This window comes from Aspergillus tanneri (genome assembly GCF_003426965.1).
Source record: "Aspergillus tanneri strain NIH1004 chromosome Unknown AapTan_1_pilon_pilon_pilon, whole genome shotgun sequence".
Taxonomy (NCBI): domain Eukaryota; kingdom Fungi; phylum Ascomycota; class Eurotiomycetes; order Eurotiales; family Aspergillaceae; genus Aspergillus; species Aspergillus tanneri.
This window is the reverse complement of record NW_022984628.1, coordinates 2,405,846-2,422,975: the sequence shown is the minus strand read 5'-3', so window position 1 is coordinate 2,422,975 and position 17,130 is coordinate 2,405,846. Positions and strand designations below refer to the sequence as shown.

The 17,130-nt window shown below is 50.7% G+C and overlaps 7 protein-coding genes across 7 annotated transcripts; 5 read left to right on the top strand and 2 right to left on the bottom strand.

Moving 5' to 3' along the window:
• Positions 1 to 815: 815 nt before the first annotated feature.
• GCV2 (glycine decarboxylase subunit P) lies at positions 816 to 4,058 on the top strand (the record flags this gene model as incomplete). Its single annotated transcript, XM_033567492.1, has 2 exons — positions 816 to 3,942; positions 4,003 to 4,058. 2 exons carry the CDS (start codon positions 816 to 818, stop codon positions 4,056 to 4,058), a joined length of 3,183 nt encoding a protein of 1,060 aa, XP_033429487.1.
• Positions 4,059 to 4,707: 649 nt separating this feature from the next.
• On the top strand, positions 4,708 to 6,333 carry ATNIH1004_002806 (chlorohydrolase family protein; the record flags this gene model as incomplete). Its single annotated transcript, XM_033567491.1, has 2 exons — positions 4,708 to 4,996; positions 5,060 to 6,333. 2 exons carry the CDS (start codon positions 4,708 to 4,710, stop codon positions 6,331 to 6,333), a joined length of 1,563 nt encoding a protein of 520 aa, XP_033429486.1.
• A 737-nt stretch (positions 6,334 to 7,070) lies between these two features.
• On the top strand, positions 7,071 to 8,894 carry ATNIH1004_002805 (putative serine peptidase, family S28; the record flags this gene model as incomplete). Its single annotated transcript, XM_033567490.1, has 3 exons — positions 7,071 to 7,316; positions 7,370 to 7,584; positions 7,634 to 8,894. 3 exons carry the CDS (start codon positions 7,071 to 7,073, stop codon positions 8,892 to 8,894), a joined length of 1,722 nt encoding a protein of 573 aa, XP_033429485.1.
• Positions 8,895 to 9,298: 404 nt separating this feature from the next.
• On the top strand, positions 9,299 to 10,908 carry ALK2 (cytochrome P450; the record flags this gene model as incomplete). The annotated part of the gene is made up of 2 exons (XM_033567489.1): positions 9,299 to 10,673; positions 10,742 to 10,908. The coding sequence occupies 2 exons, from the start codon at positions 9,299 to 9,301 to the stop codon at positions 10,906 to 10,908; spliced, it is 1,542 nt and encodes a 513-aa protein (XP_033429484.1).
• A 606-nt stretch (positions 10,909 to 11,514) lies between these two features.
• Positions 11,515 to 12,761, top strand: ATNIH1004_002803 (RNA polymerase II mediator complex subunit MED27 domain-containing protein; the record flags this gene model as incomplete). The annotated part of the gene is made up of 3 exons (XM_033567488.1): positions 11,515 to 11,829; positions 11,881 to 12,537; positions 12,591 to 12,761. 3 exons carry the CDS (start codon positions 11,515 to 11,517, stop codon positions 12,759 to 12,761), a joined length of 1,143 nt encoding a protein of 380 aa, XP_033429483.1.
• Positions 12,762 to 14,053: 1,292 nt separating this feature from the next.
• ATNIH1004_002802 (uncharacterized protein) lies at positions 14,054 to 15,005 on the bottom strand (the record flags this gene model as incomplete). Its single annotated transcript, XM_033567487.1, has 3 exons — positions 14,054 to 14,190; positions 14,248 to 14,832; positions 14,900 to 15,005. The coding sequence occupies 3 exons, from the start codon at positions 15,003 to 15,005 to the stop codon at positions 14,054 to 14,056; spliced, it is 828 nt and encodes a 275-aa protein (XP_033429482.1).
• A 1,115-nt stretch (positions 15,006 to 16,120) lies between these two features.
• On the bottom strand, positions 16,121 to 16,749 carry ATNIH1004_002801 (uncharacterized protein; the record flags this gene model as incomplete). Its single annotated transcript, XM_033567486.1, has 3 exons — positions 16,121 to 16,233; positions 16,288 to 16,389; positions 16,452 to 16,749. 3 exons carry the CDS (start codon positions 16,747 to 16,749, stop codon positions 16,121 to 16,123), a joined length of 513 nt encoding a protein of 170 aa, XP_033429481.1.
• Positions 16,750 to 17,130: the final 381 nt, after the last annotated feature.

The following is a 17,130-nucleotide window of genomic DNA, read 5'->3' as shown; positions in this document are numbered from 1 at the left end:
TCGGTCAAATGACAGGGAACATATGAAAATGCTTATTGGATGAAATATCCATGACTCCCATATACGTTGCCACAACCTACGAGATTCCCTGATACTTGCTGACCTAGGTACTTGCTTCAGTAGTTGCTTGTCAGTAGTAGGCTGGATCAAAAGACTGATAGAGCTTCCTCTCTTTAGTGCCCAGATATGGATCTCAAAGCTCGGACCACGGGCACAGAGACATCGACTCGCACCCCCACGACTAACCAACGGTGACCAGCGATCACTGACGAGCAAAGGGGAACAATGGGAGTGTCTCGATTTACCCGATCGAATAGGAGGGAAGACTGATTTACTCACCTGAATTCTGAAGGCCCAGACAAAGCTTGCCATGAAAAGGAATCGGTAACTTTTCCGCGGGAAATAGGGCGTTATCAGTCGCGGGGAGAGCAAATGGCGGGTCCGGGCGGGCTCCCGGGAGACAGAACACATGCTGATTGGGCCGGGCAAGCAGCGTTATCGGTGGCAGATTACCAGGCTTTACCTAGTTGGGAGTTTCCCGAGTCTCCCCGTATCGCCCCCGCGGTTTACCTGCCGGACAAAGCAATCAAATATGCTTTCTTTGTCCTGGTCGGATTTATTTTTTTATCGCGCGTCTTCCGGTATCTTCCACACTTCTTCTTCCCTGGCTTTCTTGTCTTTCTTTGTCCTCTTCCATGTGTTGAGTATTTGGCTGTTGGGATACCCCTCTTTTATCTCCCTCCCTTCCTTTTCCCGAGCACCTTGCCTCGCCAACCATCAACGTTGCTGTTTGGTGGTCACCCCGTTCTCTAGTCATGGCTGCGACCTGGTGTGCCCTTCGAGGCACTCGTCAGCTTGCCCTGCGCACTCGATTGCGCTCTACGCCGTCCCCCGTGGCTCTGCGGAGAGCCCTCCCCTTTCACCGCTCCTTGAATACAACCACACAACAATCGCCATCCCCTCGACGACCCGTCTACACCAGCTCGGTGGCTGATCACGGCGATCCTCATCCTCGGGATGTGTTCCAACCCCTCGATACCTTCCCCAGACGTCACATTGGACCCTCGCCGGACGCGGCTCAGCAGATGCTGGCAACCCTGGACCCTCCGGTGGCTTCCCTGGATGAGTTCGTGAAGCAGGTCCTCCCTGCAGACATTTTGTCGAAGAAGGATCTCAAGGTCACTGCCCCTCACTCCGACGCCAAGCTGGCTCGAGACACCATGCATGGTGGTCTGGGAGAGACGGACATGCTGAAGCTCTTGGACACCTACCGCAAACAAATCGATGTGTCTGGGAAAACCTACCTAGGCACGGGCTACAACCCCACCATTGTACCCCCAGTGATTCTCCGCAACATCCTGGAGAACCCCGCCTGGTATACCAGCTATACTCCCTACCAGCCAGAGATCAGTCAAGGTCGTCTGGAGTCCCTTCTGAACTTCCAGACCCTGACGGCCGATCTAACAGGCCTACCGTTCGCCAATGCCTCCGTTCTGGATGAAGCTACCGCGGCTGCGGAAGCTATGACGATGTCCTTGGCCACTCTTCCCGCATCGAAACAGAAGAAATCGGGCAAGGTCTACGTGGTTTCGCATCTCTGTCACCCTCAGACCCTTGCGGTCATGCGGTCCCGCGCCGAAGGCTTCGGAATCCACCTGGTTGTTGGTGACATCTTGGCAGACAACTTCAAGCTGGTCAAGGAACAGGGTGACAAACTCATTGGTGTCCTTGCTCAGTATCCGGACACTGAGGGCGGTGTGTACGATTTGCAGTCGCTGAGTGACACGATCCACACTGCTGGTGGAACCTTCAGCGTCGCTACGGATCTGCTGGCCTTGACTCTCTTGAAAGCACCTGGAGAGTTCGGCGCCGACATAGCCTTCGGTAGCGCTCAGAGACTTGGTGTTCCGATGGGCTATGGAGGCCCCCATGCTGCCTTCTTTGCGTGTGCGGATAAGTACAAACGCAAGGTTCCGGGCCGTGTTGTTGGTGTGTCCAAGGATCGATTGGGTAACCGTGCCCTGAGACTGGCTCTTCAGACCCGAGAGCAGCACATTCGCCGGGAAAAGGCCACCAGCAACATTTGCACCGCTCAGGCCCTTCTTGCCAACATGAGCGCCATGTATGCTGTTTACCATGGACCAACTGGCTTGAAGGCTATTGCTCAGCGCATCATGTCCATGACCACCACCCTGCAGGCTAAGCTTGCAGCACTGGGCTACAATGTCCCCGTCAAGACGAACTCCGCTGATGGTGGTGCTGTGTTTGATACCGTCACTGTGGAGCTTGCTAGCAGCCAGGAAGCGGATGCAATCATCGCCGCTGCCCGCGCACAGTCCATCTTCCTCCGCCGTACCGCTCCTACGAAGATTGGTATCACTTTGGACGAGACCGTTGGACGTGAGGAGGTGAAATCGCTCTTGCAGGTCTTTGCCACTCATACCTCCAAGGGTGATGTTTCTCTTGATGGGGAGCTTGGTATCGCGCCTATTCCGGCCAGTCTGGAGCGTACATCGCCTTATCTAACTCACCCCGTGTTCAACACTCACCACTCGGAGACGGAAATGCTTCGATACATCCGACACCTGGAGTCGAAGGACTTGTCTCTGGCCCACTCCATGATCCCTCTCGGCTCGTGCACGATGAAGCTCAATGCAACAACCGAGATGATCCCAGTCTCGTGGCCCGAGTTCTCGCAAATGCACCCGTTTTTGCCTGCTGACGTGGCCAAGGGGTACACGCAGATGATTGACGATCTGGAACAACAACTCGCAGACATCACTGGAATGGCTGAGGTCACTGTGCAACCTAACTCCGGTGCGCAGGGAGAGTTTGCAGGTCTGCGCGTGATCAAGAAGTACCAGGAAGCTCATGGTGGCTCCAAACGGAACATCTGCCTGATCCCCGTTTCCGCCCACGGAACCAACCCTGCTAGCGCTGCAATGGCTGGCATGCGTGTCGTTACCATCAAATGTGATACCAAGACGGGCAATCTGGACCTAGAGGACCTGCGGGCGAAATGCGAGAAGCACAAGGATGAGCTGGCTGCTGTCATGATCACGTACCCAAGTACTTTCGGTGTTTACGAACCTGGCATCAAGGAGGCTTGCGAAATCGTGCACCAGCACGGCGGACAGGTCTACATGGATGGGGCAAATATGAACGCCCAAATTGGCCTGTGCTCCCCCGGTGAAATCGGTGCTGATGTGTGCCATCTGAATCTGCACAAGACCTTCTGTATCCCCCACGGAGGTGGTGGGCCGGGGGTCGGCCCCATTGGTGTTGCCGAACACCTTCGGCCCTACCTGCCATCCCATCCTACGAGTGAATACCTTCAGTCCAAGCGCATGGAATCTTCCTCGCCCCCGATCAGTGCCGCCCCTTGGGGTAGTGCCAGCATCCTTCCCATCACCTTCAACTACATTAACATGATGGGTGCTAAGGGTCTCACGCATGCGACCAAGATCACGTTGCTCAACGCAAACTACATCCTCTCGCGCCTCAAGGAACACTACCCAATCCTCTACACCAACAATAACGGTCGCTGCGCGCACGAGTTCATCCTCGATGTGCGCAAATTTAAGGAGACCTGCGGCGTTGAGGCTATCGATATCGCCAAGCGCCTGCAGGATTATGGATTCCATGCCCCAACTATGTCGTGGCCCGTGGCGAACACGCTGATGATCGAACCCACGGAGTCCGAGAACAAAGCTGAACTTGACCGGTTTTGTGATGCCTTGATTTCCATTCGTCAGGAAATTGCGGCTGTGGAAAGCGGTGCGCAGCCTCGGGAAGGAAATGTCCTCAAGATGTCACCCCACACTCAACGTGATCTGCTGGCCAGCGAGTGGAGCCGCCCGTACTCGCGTGAGACCGCCGCTTACCCCTTGCCCTGGCTTGTAGAAAAGAAGTTCTGGCCTTCGGTAACCCGAGTGGACGATGGTAAGTGATCTTCCCGGTCCCTCTACCTCTCACATCGCGATCCAGCTAACCAATATACAGCCTACGGGGACCAGAACCTCTTCTGCACGTGCGGACCTGTTGAAGATACCGACTAGATATGATACCCATGTTCCTCTACGATTCGTGTTTATTGACGTTGCATGCACATAAAATTTTCTTCAACACTTGGTTGGGATGTTTGGGCTGGCATAAGGTCGCATTCGGGCGACCAAGTAGATTCAACATAGTCATGATAGACTGGGCGTTTGATTGGGTTTCTAGCATATCGATAGTCTGCTTCGAATAGAATTTTCGAGTATTCATTAGTGATTAGTTCGCCAGCCACTGCTAATATTACCTCACGAGAACCATGCTAACTTATACATCTTATCGTATACGCTAAACCCTTTTCGGCATCGGAGCCGGCCGCATTCCGTGGACGGAGAAGGTGATCCGTTCGCGGATTGGCGGAGGTCTCCATCGCCGAAACAGTCAAAAGACAGCTGAACGAGCTGAACCTTCAGCTAGCCTGTCTTCGCTCGCTCCTCTCCACGTTCAGTCATTGAGTTATAAGAGGCCTATAGCATCGGTGGCCCACGAATGTCCAGCGTTGTGCCCATTGCTGGTCAATCATTGCATTTCTCTGTGATCTCTCCAAAGTATATCTAGACCAGCAGGTCCGGCTCGTGATAACACCGCGCAGAGTTGTCTCATATAACGCATTGGATATTTCCTTTTTGTATATTATTCCACTATTTGTATACAATGACTCCCAAGTATACCCTGTACATTGGTACATTTGTCCATCTTCCCCGGGAGAAGACCGGCGAAAGGCATGAACTTGCTATTCATCGTGGCGCCCTCTGGGTCTCTGCCGCCGATGGGCGCATTAAAGGATTCGACTGGAGTATCTCCAATGACGGTGACCTCCAGGACCTGATCGAGAGGCATGGCTGGGCCACGGAAGGTAGCAATTGGGCGGGCGGCAGACCCAGAGTGAAAGTTGTCCGAGCTCGCGAAGAGAACAACGAATTCTTCTTCCCGGGCTTCATCGGTTTGTTCATCCCTCCCTTCTTTCATCATCGAGGCACTTTCGACTGAACAGGATTCGTTTCAGACACGCATATCCATGCTCCTCAATACCCCAATGCCGGACTCTTCGGCATCCTGACCCTCTTGGACTGGTTGAAAAAGTATACCTTCCCCGTGGAAAAATCCTTCCACGACACCAGGCAAGCCCATACCGTGTACAATAGAATCATCACCCGCACCCTCGCCAATGGCACCACCTGCGCCTCCTACTTTGCTACCATCCACGTCCCCGCCACCAACATTCTGGCCACCCTGTGCAAACAGCGCGGCCAGCGCGCCCTAATCGGCCGCGTTTGCATGGACCGCGTGGAGACAACTCCCCCGGATTATCGGGACCCCTCCCCGCAGGAATCCATCTCCCTCAACTACGACGTCATCAACCATGTCAAGACCATCGATCCCCACGGCACATACGTGAAACCCATTATCACGCCGCGGTTTGCGCTCGCGTGCACGGAACCCGCCATGAGAGGTCTCGCCGCCCTTGCGCAGGAATACAAACCCCCTCTACACATCCAGACGCACATCTCCGAGAACAAGAACGAAGTCTGCGAAGTCGAGTGCATGTATAAGATGAAATACGCAGAGGTCTATGAGCATTTCGGTCTCCTCACGCCGCGAACTATCCTCGCGCACGCGGTGCATCTCTCCGAGCAGGAGCGGAGAATTATCAGTGGCCATCGATCGAAGATCTCGCATTGTCCTGCGTCGAATTCCGCGCTGGGATCGGGTCTATGTCCTGTGCGGTATCTCCTTGACGATGATATCACCGTGGGACTGGGTACCGATGTAAGTGGTGGATATGATGCCAGTATCTTGGAGAATGTGCGAGAGGCGTGTCTCGTCTCGAGACTGTATCGTCATACCGACCCTGAGATTGATGATAAGGAGGCAAGACGTATTATGCTTAGTGTTGCGGATGCTCTGTATCTCGCTACGCGCGGCGGAGCCGCCGTCGTGGACATGGCGGATGAGATCGGTGGGTTTGATCGGGATATGTCCTGGGATGCGCAGTTGATTTCGCTGGGTCCGACGGTTGAGAAACGTCCGAAGAGGTGGACAGATGATAGTCCGGTGGATATCTTCGAGAAGGAGGAGAAGAATTGGCCGGAGAAGATCGAGAAGTGGGTGTGGAATGGGGATGATCGGAATGTGAGCGCAGTTTGGGTGCACGGGAAGTTGGTGCATCGTCGCGGTGATGAGCACGGAAAATGCTGTCGTCATGGTTGGAAATGGGTCTGGGGGGCAGGTCTCGCGGGTGTGGGGGCTTTGTTTGTGCTACGCAGGATGAGATCGTAGATTGGTTATAGGGTTGTATGATATTTTAGCCCTGATGTTTACTGTCGAGCGATTATATCAGTTGCTCTTGTTCGAAATGTTGGAAGTAGAGGTTGGGTTGTCAATATCATATAAAGACATCGTGTTCCGTATATCCCTGTAATTACCAGTTTGAACAGCCATGGGCACAATTACCTTATTTAACAAGAATAACATTTTTTGCTAACTTTTCCATGTCTTGTCTAGCCCTTGTTGTTCTGGACGACTACATGCAGTTGATAGTTCATATTGCCCAGATTGCCGATCACATGGTCCTGTTCTCGGCTAAGTCAAATTGTCAAAGACAAGTGATTCATAATTTCAAATCTTTTTCTAACTTCATGAGCCTTCTCGGAAATTCTAAAATTCTAAAATTCTAAAATTACAAACATGGCGTTTTCGTTTATATCATTCTGGTTGGAGGCTGGGGATCCCTTGGAAGCATTCCGATCGGTGCGCTGGGATCCCGTTCCCGCTGGAGCCATTCCACAATACATCCGCATCGGGAAATATGTTGTCCAGCATATTTGTCTTATTACCGCATACGATACTCCCTGATCTGATATGTTCTGGAGTCAACATTCTGCATAGCCTGAGTCTTGTTAGTTGATGCATGTCACTGGAATGGCTGTGGTCTCGCCCGTCAACATAGGTCTCCGTAAGCGGCGATGTCCTCTTCATAGATATATATAGCAGATGCCAATTAATTCTCTAATAATATGGCGCACCTATGCCGAACATTCAACATGTATCTACGAACAACTCTGACCGTTCCTTGCCTCGCTCTGTTATCGAGCTCTGTCCTAGGCATAGGGTTGCAGCAGTCGGCACTTATGCGAGAGTTTCAACTTGCCGCGGAATTGGGCCTGGACCCTAGCCGGTACCTGAATGATCGCTCTGCCTTTCACAACTTGATCTCTCATGGCCCGAAGAAGGAGCCCACTTTCCCAGCAGAATATGTCGAGGTACTAGCATGCGACCTGAGTGTCCCGATTCCGTTTTGACAATAGCCTACTAGATCCCAATTGACCATTACAATTTGTCGGTTGGCACATACCCAAACCGATTTTGGGTAAACGAACAGTATTTCGTGCCGGGAGGCCCAATTATATTGTATGATGTCGGGGAAGCAAATGCTCAATCGATAGCTCAAACCCATTTGTCCTCCAATTTATCCTTTTTCGGGGAGCTGCTGCAAGACTTCAAAGCCATGGGAATTGTCTGGGAGCACCGGTTGGTCCTTTATCAGCGGCCTCGCATCAGGCACACTAACGAGATATAGATATTACGGGGAATCTTGTCCATTCCCTGTTCACAATGATACGCCCGCGGAGCATTTGAAGTATCTAAATACTGATCAGGCTCTGCAAGACATCCCTCATTTTGCGAAAACCTTTAGCCGCCTGAGCCATTCTGAGATAGATCTAACGCCCCGGTCCACGCCATGGGTTATGGTCGGTTGTTCGTACGCAGGGAACAGGGCGGCACTTACTCGCAACGAGTATCCGGACACCATCTTCGCCGCCTTTGCCTCGTCTGCTCCGGTACAGGCTCGTGTCGATATGAGCATGTACTGGGATCAGGTTTACCGTGGTATGGTATATAACGGCCTCGGAAACTGCACCAAGGACCTGAATGCGGCCCTCAAATTCATAGACCATCAATTGGCAGATCCACAAACGTCTGCATGGGTCAAAAGGCTCTTCCTCGGTCCCGGAGCCGATCAGAATAGCAATGAAGACTTTACTTCTGCCCTGACGAGCCTGTTCGGTTTTTTCCAGAGTTCCGGGACTGCGGGCACGTCTACAGGAAGCCTAGAGGAATTCTGTAATTACTTGGAAGTTGACCCGAAAACAAAACAGACGGCAGGCCCTCAGGGCCTTGCTCCGACCCATGGGAGTAGATATATAGCTGAACGCTGGGCATCATGGCCTATGTTCATCCCCTTGGTCAACCTCAATTCTGGAACCAACTGCAACAAAACGGACCATTCCCTCCCCTTGTCTTGCGCCCTGGACCAGCCTATAACCAAGCCCGACAGCATCAGTTGGAGCTGGCAATACTGCACGGAGTGGGGATTTTTCCAGAGCAACAATTTCGGCCCTCACTCGCTACTCTCTCGATATCAAACTCTAGAGTACCAACAGGAGGTATGCAATCGACAGTTCCCGGGTATGCTGCCGCTACATCCACAGGCAGAGGCGCTCAACGAGCAATTCGGAGGTTGGGACATCCGCCCCCCAAACGTGTACTTTAGTGGTGGTGAGTTCGACCCCTGGCGCACACTGTCTACATTATCCTCCGAGCACATCGCACCGCAGGATATGACCTGGTCGTCCGAGATTCCCAAGTGCGGGGTGACTCAGGACGAGACAATCTTCGGGCACGTTCTTCCCAATTCGATGCACTGCTTTGATTTCCAAATCCTCTCCACACCGGGAAAGACTTCGCGTGCCTTATTTACCACGGCATTGCGGGAGTGGCTCCAATGCTTTCAACAACGAGGGCTAGGTGGAGAAAGCGATGAGAATGATGAGAAATGATGGATTGTTGGGTTAGACTAGCCCCCCTTTAGTCAACTAGCCTCTTTCGGATATGCTTGCGATCTACCCGTTTTGGCGACGCTCAACTTTCCAATCACTTCGTGTAGATCTCTGGTCTTTGGTCATCCTTCTGAAACTCTGGGCCATTTGCACACCCATTTTCCGGGGCAGTCCCCGGCTAATCCACCTCACATGCCCTTCGACCGAGGTGGGTCGGAAGGGCCCCAAGTAACCTACTCTGAATGACATATATGGGGGAATATCCACCCCTTTGGATTACTCCTGTCAGAATCTACCTTGGTCTCATAGCCCCTCTGTCCCTCTTTGTGATACCTAACCTTGTACATACAACTCCCTTCTACGCCCTAAGTGGTTCTTCAGGTTCTTCACCCTACGCTGGAGCCATGTTGGCCCCCCTTGTGGTTCTCTTCGGCGCTCTATATGTAACCTTCTTGGCTCTACAGTACCTCCAGCAACAGTACAAGCAGCGCAAGCACGCGCAGTCCTTAGGATGCCAACCTGTTGCCCCAGGGTCTCCAGGGCTTTTTGGGATTAGAAACTTTATTCGGTTGACGAAGGCTGTGAAGCAGAAACGATGGGTCGAGCTCATCGCTGATCAGTATAAAGAGCATGGAGGCACTTATTCTCAGGTCGTCTTGGGTCGACGGATGATTGCCACTATTGATCCAGAGAATATCAAAGCTTTGCTGGCAACTCAGTTCAATGACTTTGGCCTGGGAACAAGGCATCGCGAGTTTTACCCCTTGCTTGGTGATGGGATCTTCACCCTTGATGGAGCTGGCTGGTCCCACGCACGCGGGCTGTTGCGACCTCAGTTTACTCGAGATCAGGTGGCTGACCTCGAGCTCATGGATGGTCACATCTCCCGCATGATTGAACTGATCCCCAAGGATGGCTCGTGTTTCGATATCCAGCGACTCTTCTTCTGTCTGACAATCGACTCTGCGACGCACTTCCTTTTCGGCGAATCTGTAGGCTCCTTGCATTCTACAGATGATGCCGGTCTTCTGGCGAAGTCATCCGTTGGAAACGCGCAGGGGTTTGCAGAGGCCTTTAACACCGCCCAAGAATATCTCGTATCACGATCCCGAGCAGTTAGCTTCTACTGGATGATAAACCCGAAGGAATTCCGTGACGCAAACAAGCGTGTGCACGAAGTTGTCGACCACTATGTGCGACTCGCTATTGAATCGAAGAATTATGCAGGAAAAAAGGATCCTGGAAGATACATCTTTGCCGAGGCTTTGGCGGCGGACAATGATAACCCTAAGGTACTTCGCGATAACATGCTCAACATTCTGCTGGCCGGTCGGGATACCACGGCTAGTTTGCTCAGCTCGGCATTTTTCTATTTATCTCGGGATCCCAATGTTTGGGCTAAGCTTCGTCAGGCGATCGTTGACGAATTTGGGGACAGTGAGCATCCGAAGGGAGAGATTACTCAGACAAGGTTGAAGGACATCCCATACCTGCGATACGTTCTGAATGAAGTCCTCCGGTTACAGCCGCCCGTGCCCCTTAATTTCCGAGTCGCCACCAAAGATACGTCACTCCCGGTGGGAGGGGGCCCCGACAGGAAATCCCCAATCTACGTGAAAAAGGGCATGGTTGTCACATACAGTGTCTATGCTATGCACCGACGGACTGATTTCTATGGCCCTGACGCACATCTCTTCCGCCCAGAGCGTTGGCAGGAAAATGGACGTCGGAACTGGGACTATCTCCCCTTTAATGGAGGGCCCCGCATCTGTCTTGGTCGTAGGTGACCCCGCGATACTAGGATGAAGATAAATATAGTGACACTAACATATTTTCTGGTTCTATAGAGCAATACGCACTCACCGAAGCAAGCTATACACTGGTGAAGTTGGCTCAGAAGTTTGACGTTGTAGAATGCGGCGACCCAGAGCTGGAAGTGCCTGCAATTCAATCCAGTCTCACCATGTCGCATGATCGAGGAGTAAAAGTGAGACTCCTGTCGTCGACGGCCTAAGTTGTTTGATATAAATCCCGATCCGTTCCGCATGATTTTATAGTACAGTACGAGCAGTACTGTTTGACGAATACTTACTAGCTTTTATGAATCTATCATGAATACCCGCAGGCTCCATGAGAAGAATGTAGAATAAAACAACGTAGATGTAGTACTATATAACATCCACCGGTGGAATTAAACTATCACAGTCCACTGTATGCAAGCTGGGGTGCCATGCACAAACTCTTCCCAAAGAGGAACGCGTCCAGCCACGTGTGGCTGAGATGTGGCGTTCCCGTGATCTGGATTCTCGCCCAATCAACCATTCCTCCTCCATTCATCCATTCATTCGAATGATTCATCCATGTTCCCAACAAAACCAACGGCCTTGCTTTCCCTACACCTTCTGGTATTGCCCTGAAAGGCATGACTCATAAATTATTCGCTACATTATTACCCACTACCCAAGCGCTGAGCTTATCAACTCTCCTTTGTTCATTGGCTCAGAATTTCTGGTCTTGGTTCACATCACCAGTCCATTGATATAGCGGGACCCTTATTCGGGAGAGCCCATTCTTCCCATCCAGACACCCACCTAAAAAGGCCTATTGTCTTGGTGGAAGCATGCCGAGCTCCTCCAAATCTACCCCCAAGCTTCCCACAGTATCTGTTGTTGTACCCAGAATGGTAATACCGCCAAACAAGGTTCCCCCCAAAGGATCCAATAATTCGAAGGAAGGAAACAGTGGACCAAACAAACAAAGTAAACAGCAAAATATGAGCAACACAGTCATTACAGTCCAGAGCGAGCCAAGCAACGCTAAACCCAGTATCGTGGATAGTGTTGTCAACGTGAACGAGGCCTCGAGCAATGAGATTTCCGAATCTGAAATGCGGCTCGTATCTTCTCTGGCGAAACTCCAGAAATTAGAGGCAATGGTAGGTACTTCTGTTGTCATGTGTTGGTCCCAGACGTTCTAACGATCGCAGGTTCATCAACTACGTGATCTTCTTCCAGATCGTCTATTAGACCCCATGCTGCCAATTGTAAATCCCAATGCAGTTGCAGGGAGACAGGTGCCAAAGTCACCCCAGATGCTGTACGAACAACTTTCTAAAGCGGCCCGTGCCGGTGTTGCAGAGGTCAAGGAGTTTCAATCCATGTGGCGGGCTCCTGAAATGAAGACCATTTGGGAGCTCGTCGATGTACGGATCAAAGAAAACGGTGGACAGTTGCTACAGCCCTCTGGTGTATGGGAAAGTGACTATGACACCCTTCTTGAAGAACTTGTCAAGGAGCGGGAGAAGAAGAACGAGGAGCAACGTAAATCCGAGGAGGAACTGGAGCGTTCCAGAGTTCAATCGACCGAAGGCGGTTGGAGAGCAATCGTGGAGAGCTTCGCCATGAGGAACGTGCCAGGTGTTCGTGTGATTCCTAGTAAGAATGAGGCGTCTATCATTGTTACGCTTGCAAAGGCTGGAATGTCTTTCAAAGTGCACACGATCGGTGAACCTCAAGCAAACAATGCGCCTGACTGGCAAGTGGTAAATAAGGCGGCTCTTGGACAACCTCGGTCAGAGCTGGAGAAGGCGATTACCGACTGCCTGAATGCCCGGCCTCGGCAATGGGACCTCGTTTATCTACTTGTAAGTTGACTCTGACTACCAACATCAAATTATCAAGCTCACATTGTACATAGGATATGATATCTTCCTATTCTAGCATCAAACAAACCCCATGCATAAAATGCAGCAAAGTGACCGACACAGCAGCCCGTCTTCCAACTATCCGCCAACACAAATCCACCCCTTCATTCGAAGGACAACCGCCATTTTCAACCTGGGAAGCCTACCACACCGGCTGTGTCTGACCACAAAAAGTCCGTATCTGAACCACGCGACAGCCAGCATAAACCCACATGCCTCCCACATCAACCTCTCACTGCATTGCATTCCTATATACATGATCATGCCACGTATCTGCTAGATACTCCACCCCATTGACATCCCAATACCTCTGTGGAATCCTATGTCTCCTTCCCGCAGCACAATCGCAATATTGCACCCGAGACCACGTCCCACTGTCTGGAACGACATACTTCCTCCTTCGAAAATCATATATTTCACAAGGCGGCCTTCTGGCCCACGGAAACGGCGTCTCACAAACCTCTCTTCCTCCTCCCCCCGCTCCACAAACATGTCTGCTCACGTTTCCCTCCCATCGGGACCAGTGTGTATGGTCTGGGTTCCTTGTGTTGGTCTTTGCAACGAAGATATCCGGTCCCCTGTTCGTGAGAACGTCCCAGATACGCCACCCACGCGGCCAGTGGGTTGGTTTTCCAGGTCGGGGATCCTTAGGCCAGATCCAGGCTAGGGTTGGAGCCATGATTTGGATGGACGTTGACAACTAAGAAGGATCTTAGCCCAAGAAAGAGAAAAAGCCAAAGGATAAGTCAGAATAATATCCGGCCGTTGATTATTGATCCAAGATGCAACGATAGAGTAGGAATGTAGTCTTCGGAGTGGGGGGAATCCGGAAACTTATTTGTATTGCAACTGTAGGGAAAGGAGCTTCACATTATTCATCTGTGGACCTTGTTCTTTGATGGCGGGAGCAAACAGCCCTGATTGTTCGTTTGAACAAAGAGCCGGGCATTATGCGGTATCAATCTATGTGTTTGACATGGGATACGTACTCACAGGGTAATGATTTTGATTTTGATTTTTATCCTAGCTGTTTTCTACCAATTGAAGAGAGGTCAATAAATGCTTTTTTGATACGTTGTGGTTTGTTGGAATAGGAATAGGTAGCATAAAACATGTGTTTTCTTTGTCCTTCTAGATCCATCCATATACAGATTCATCAGAATTAATCCTATATCAAATCAATCAAATCAACAAACTCACTACACACAATGAGAGAAATCGACACCCGAAGCCAATTATACTACTGAAAGCCCGCTGTTGCTGCGAATAAGACATTTGAACGAATAATAATTCGAAAAGAGAGAGAAACCCAATATACCACGATAACGCCAGTCCAATCCAATCCAATCCTGCTGATAGAACGCTATCGTCATATCTGAAAACGAAACGAAACCGCTTGGCTCAATGCAATATGTTGTAATGCATAGTATTTTTATAGACAATGTTCGCCTTCGGTTCACGTGGAGAAGACCCCGAAATCTCCTGCGAACCAGGAGAAAGTTGCGATGGTTATCACCACCATGCCCATGGCAAATTTCAGTGCCTGGCGTTCCATGTCCGAAAGGGCACCGCTGCAAGTAACACAATGATATTCTAGAATCCGTAAGCTGCATGGTCCGGAGTGAGGATAAATCCAAGGAGAGAACGTACCATTCAAGGGCGTGTACGGCTGCGGTAAATACATGGCGAAGTTGAACTGGTTGTCCGAACTCAGCTCACCGGGACCAGCTCTGTCCCCAATCGAGCTGTTAGCGTCGTACACGATCAAAGTGTACGTTGCGGTTAGGAGAGGGACTGTTGCATTGGACTGGTATTTCTTGGTATCCCAAACAACCTTTCCAGTCTGCTCGACGCTCATGTTGTTCGAGATCGTGTAAGTAGCGCTGTTCTTGCTGCAAGATGCAACCACGTTAACCGCAGACGGCGTCACGAGCAGTGAGGTGTAGTTCCAGGCAAAAGTCACATAGTCTCCAATCTTGTAATAGGTTGGCACTCCCTGGACCGACGGAGTGATCATCGAGATACCACCGGCTGGGGAACGGGGGTCGATAGAGGATGAGGATTTAGCCTCTTTTGTCTTGGTTTCCTTTCCCTTGCCGGTCGGCGTGGCTGTTCCCATCTCTTTCTCCTTCGTACCAGTGCTTTTGGAGTCCTCCGTCGCCGTTTTTGTGGCAGAATTTTCGCCGGTAGGTGAAGCGCCAGTAGTAGCGCTTTCTCCTGAAGAGCTTGTGGGATCTAACAGCCGAGGAGCGTCAGTTAGGCCTGATAACACAAAGCAAGTTGATGATAAAACTATGCTGACCTGCACGGGCAACGATGCCGCCATAACCAAGATTCAAATCTGGCCAAGCTGAGGCCATTCCCAGCGAGCACAAAAGGTAGGCCGAAAGAAGGGCGATAGACCGCATGGTGAAAGAAATTGGACAGGTGCCAAATGAATCAGTATCAGGTCGAGCGTATCGTCCAACTCCTCGAATACTCCTTAATATTGTTGTCAAACGAATGTGATGTGTACGAGCCGGAGAGGCTGTAAGGAAGTCGGTAAACCAGATTCGATATTTTTCCCAACTCTAGACGAAAGGCAGACCTGCTCAGGAGATGCAAACACAGCCAATTATTGTCATTAAGTGGTGGGCCTGAAATCTGCAGATCGGGCGATAAGCTGACCCGACAAAGCGAAAGCGGGAGATTAAACAAAGCGAGCGACTGGGAGCACGGCAGCCCAACAAGGGTGAGAAGGTGGGAAGAGAGGAAGGAGCAGGAGATATATAACTCTCTACAGACCATGCGAAGAAGGGAAGAGAGATGCAAATGATGTGTAGCCAGCAAAGACGAGGGAGAATGAGTCGGTCTAGCCTGTTTGGGGCGACATGTGAGACAATGGCCTATTTTTGGCGAGGATCCTGAGGCACTAATTAATATGAATCCTGAAGTACTTACATGGATCCCAATCAACACACGTCTCTGAAGTCTGAAGAAATCAATTGATCAGGATCAATGATTCATCCTCCCTCAGACGATCCTCTCCTAATTGTTGGTCGACTTTATTCATCTGTGCAAACACATCGAGCCTCGATAAATGGAGAACTCCACACTAACCTCCAGGGTCACGTTACGAAACAACCGGGCCCGGGCAACCCTCGCATTACTGGCAATTATTGGCAGCAAACCCTGTGGGTAACAAAACATCTCGCCCAGCGGCAACTTTCTCGATTCCATTGCATATTTATCCAAGTGTTATCAAAATACAAGTGTTATCAAAATACAAGAAGAGTACTTTCACACAACTCAAACCAACCCCATCCTAGACAAGCCTCATGCAATCATTAATTCCAGGAACCATTACAACTAAACATCCATTTAAGTCTGGACGTACGCAACTGACCCCCGGCAAGCCTACCAATACAGTTTCATTGATTCTGGTAATAGATGGGAGCGAGCGGTACATAGCCACTATATGAATCATCAACTCTTGCCACGCACGTCATAAAGCTTGTTGCCCTAGGGTGGCACTATTCCCCTTTTAGGAAATCTCTTCGATCTGCAGGTTCACCCTACTGCAAGACGAGGGAAATTTTGCTTCGTACGGTTTATATAGGTAGAAAAGCTGGGGCTCATTATGGTACCAGTCGCAAACTACCAAGCAATGTCAGTAGCAATGCGTTCCTAGGGGCATAACCCAATACTCACCCAGCCAGCCTCCGAAGAGTGAATTCGACCATTGCAAACCGTTCCCATCGATAGTGAACCCCTCATCCCCGTATCCAGTATTAATCTCAACGGGCTCCCATGCTACAGGAAAGAAAACGTTAGATTAATTGGTCCAAGAACGAAGGTAGTCAGGGAATGCTCACCGGCATAGTTGTTGTGTGGGTGCATGGTAAAGCCCCAAGGGAAAGGCGTGTCGAGGGCGAACTGAGCATGCGTGTTGTTCAAGAAGGCCGGGTTAGCCGTCTTGGTGTCTGAAGTCAGCACCGCATCATTGAAGCCAGCGGCAGTGTGATACGCATAAACGTAGAGATCGTTGTGCTTGGCCTCGGACGCTCCAACAGTCTTCAAGTGAAAAGCGCCAGTGACGTTGCCAGCAGCTCGCGCGATAGGATTGGCTGCTACGGCGGACACCAACAAGGCGATAGAAGCGAATAGCTTCATCGTAAAAGAATGTGACTTGAATATACCGACAAGAAATATAAAATGGCAACGAGAGATGGTAATATTCGAACGAGGGACGAGGGACCCGGCTTCAGAGGAGGAAGAAATGAGGAATGAAGGTGGCAAGGAGGCGATGGATCCCTCTATATAGTAATTAACTTCGCCGCGGTTGACGATTCCGATCGTCTTGTATGTAATGAATGGTATTGACTCTCACCAAACCAACCTTAATTATATTCGAAACTAAGTTACGACCATGGGGTTTCCAAATGGTTGAGTTAGGGACAGGGCCTTCATACCCTTGACTTGGCACAGCACGACAAAAACATTCTCTACTGAAGAGTAGCCAGCAGCGACTTCAGAGCGCCAGGAGCCATAGGC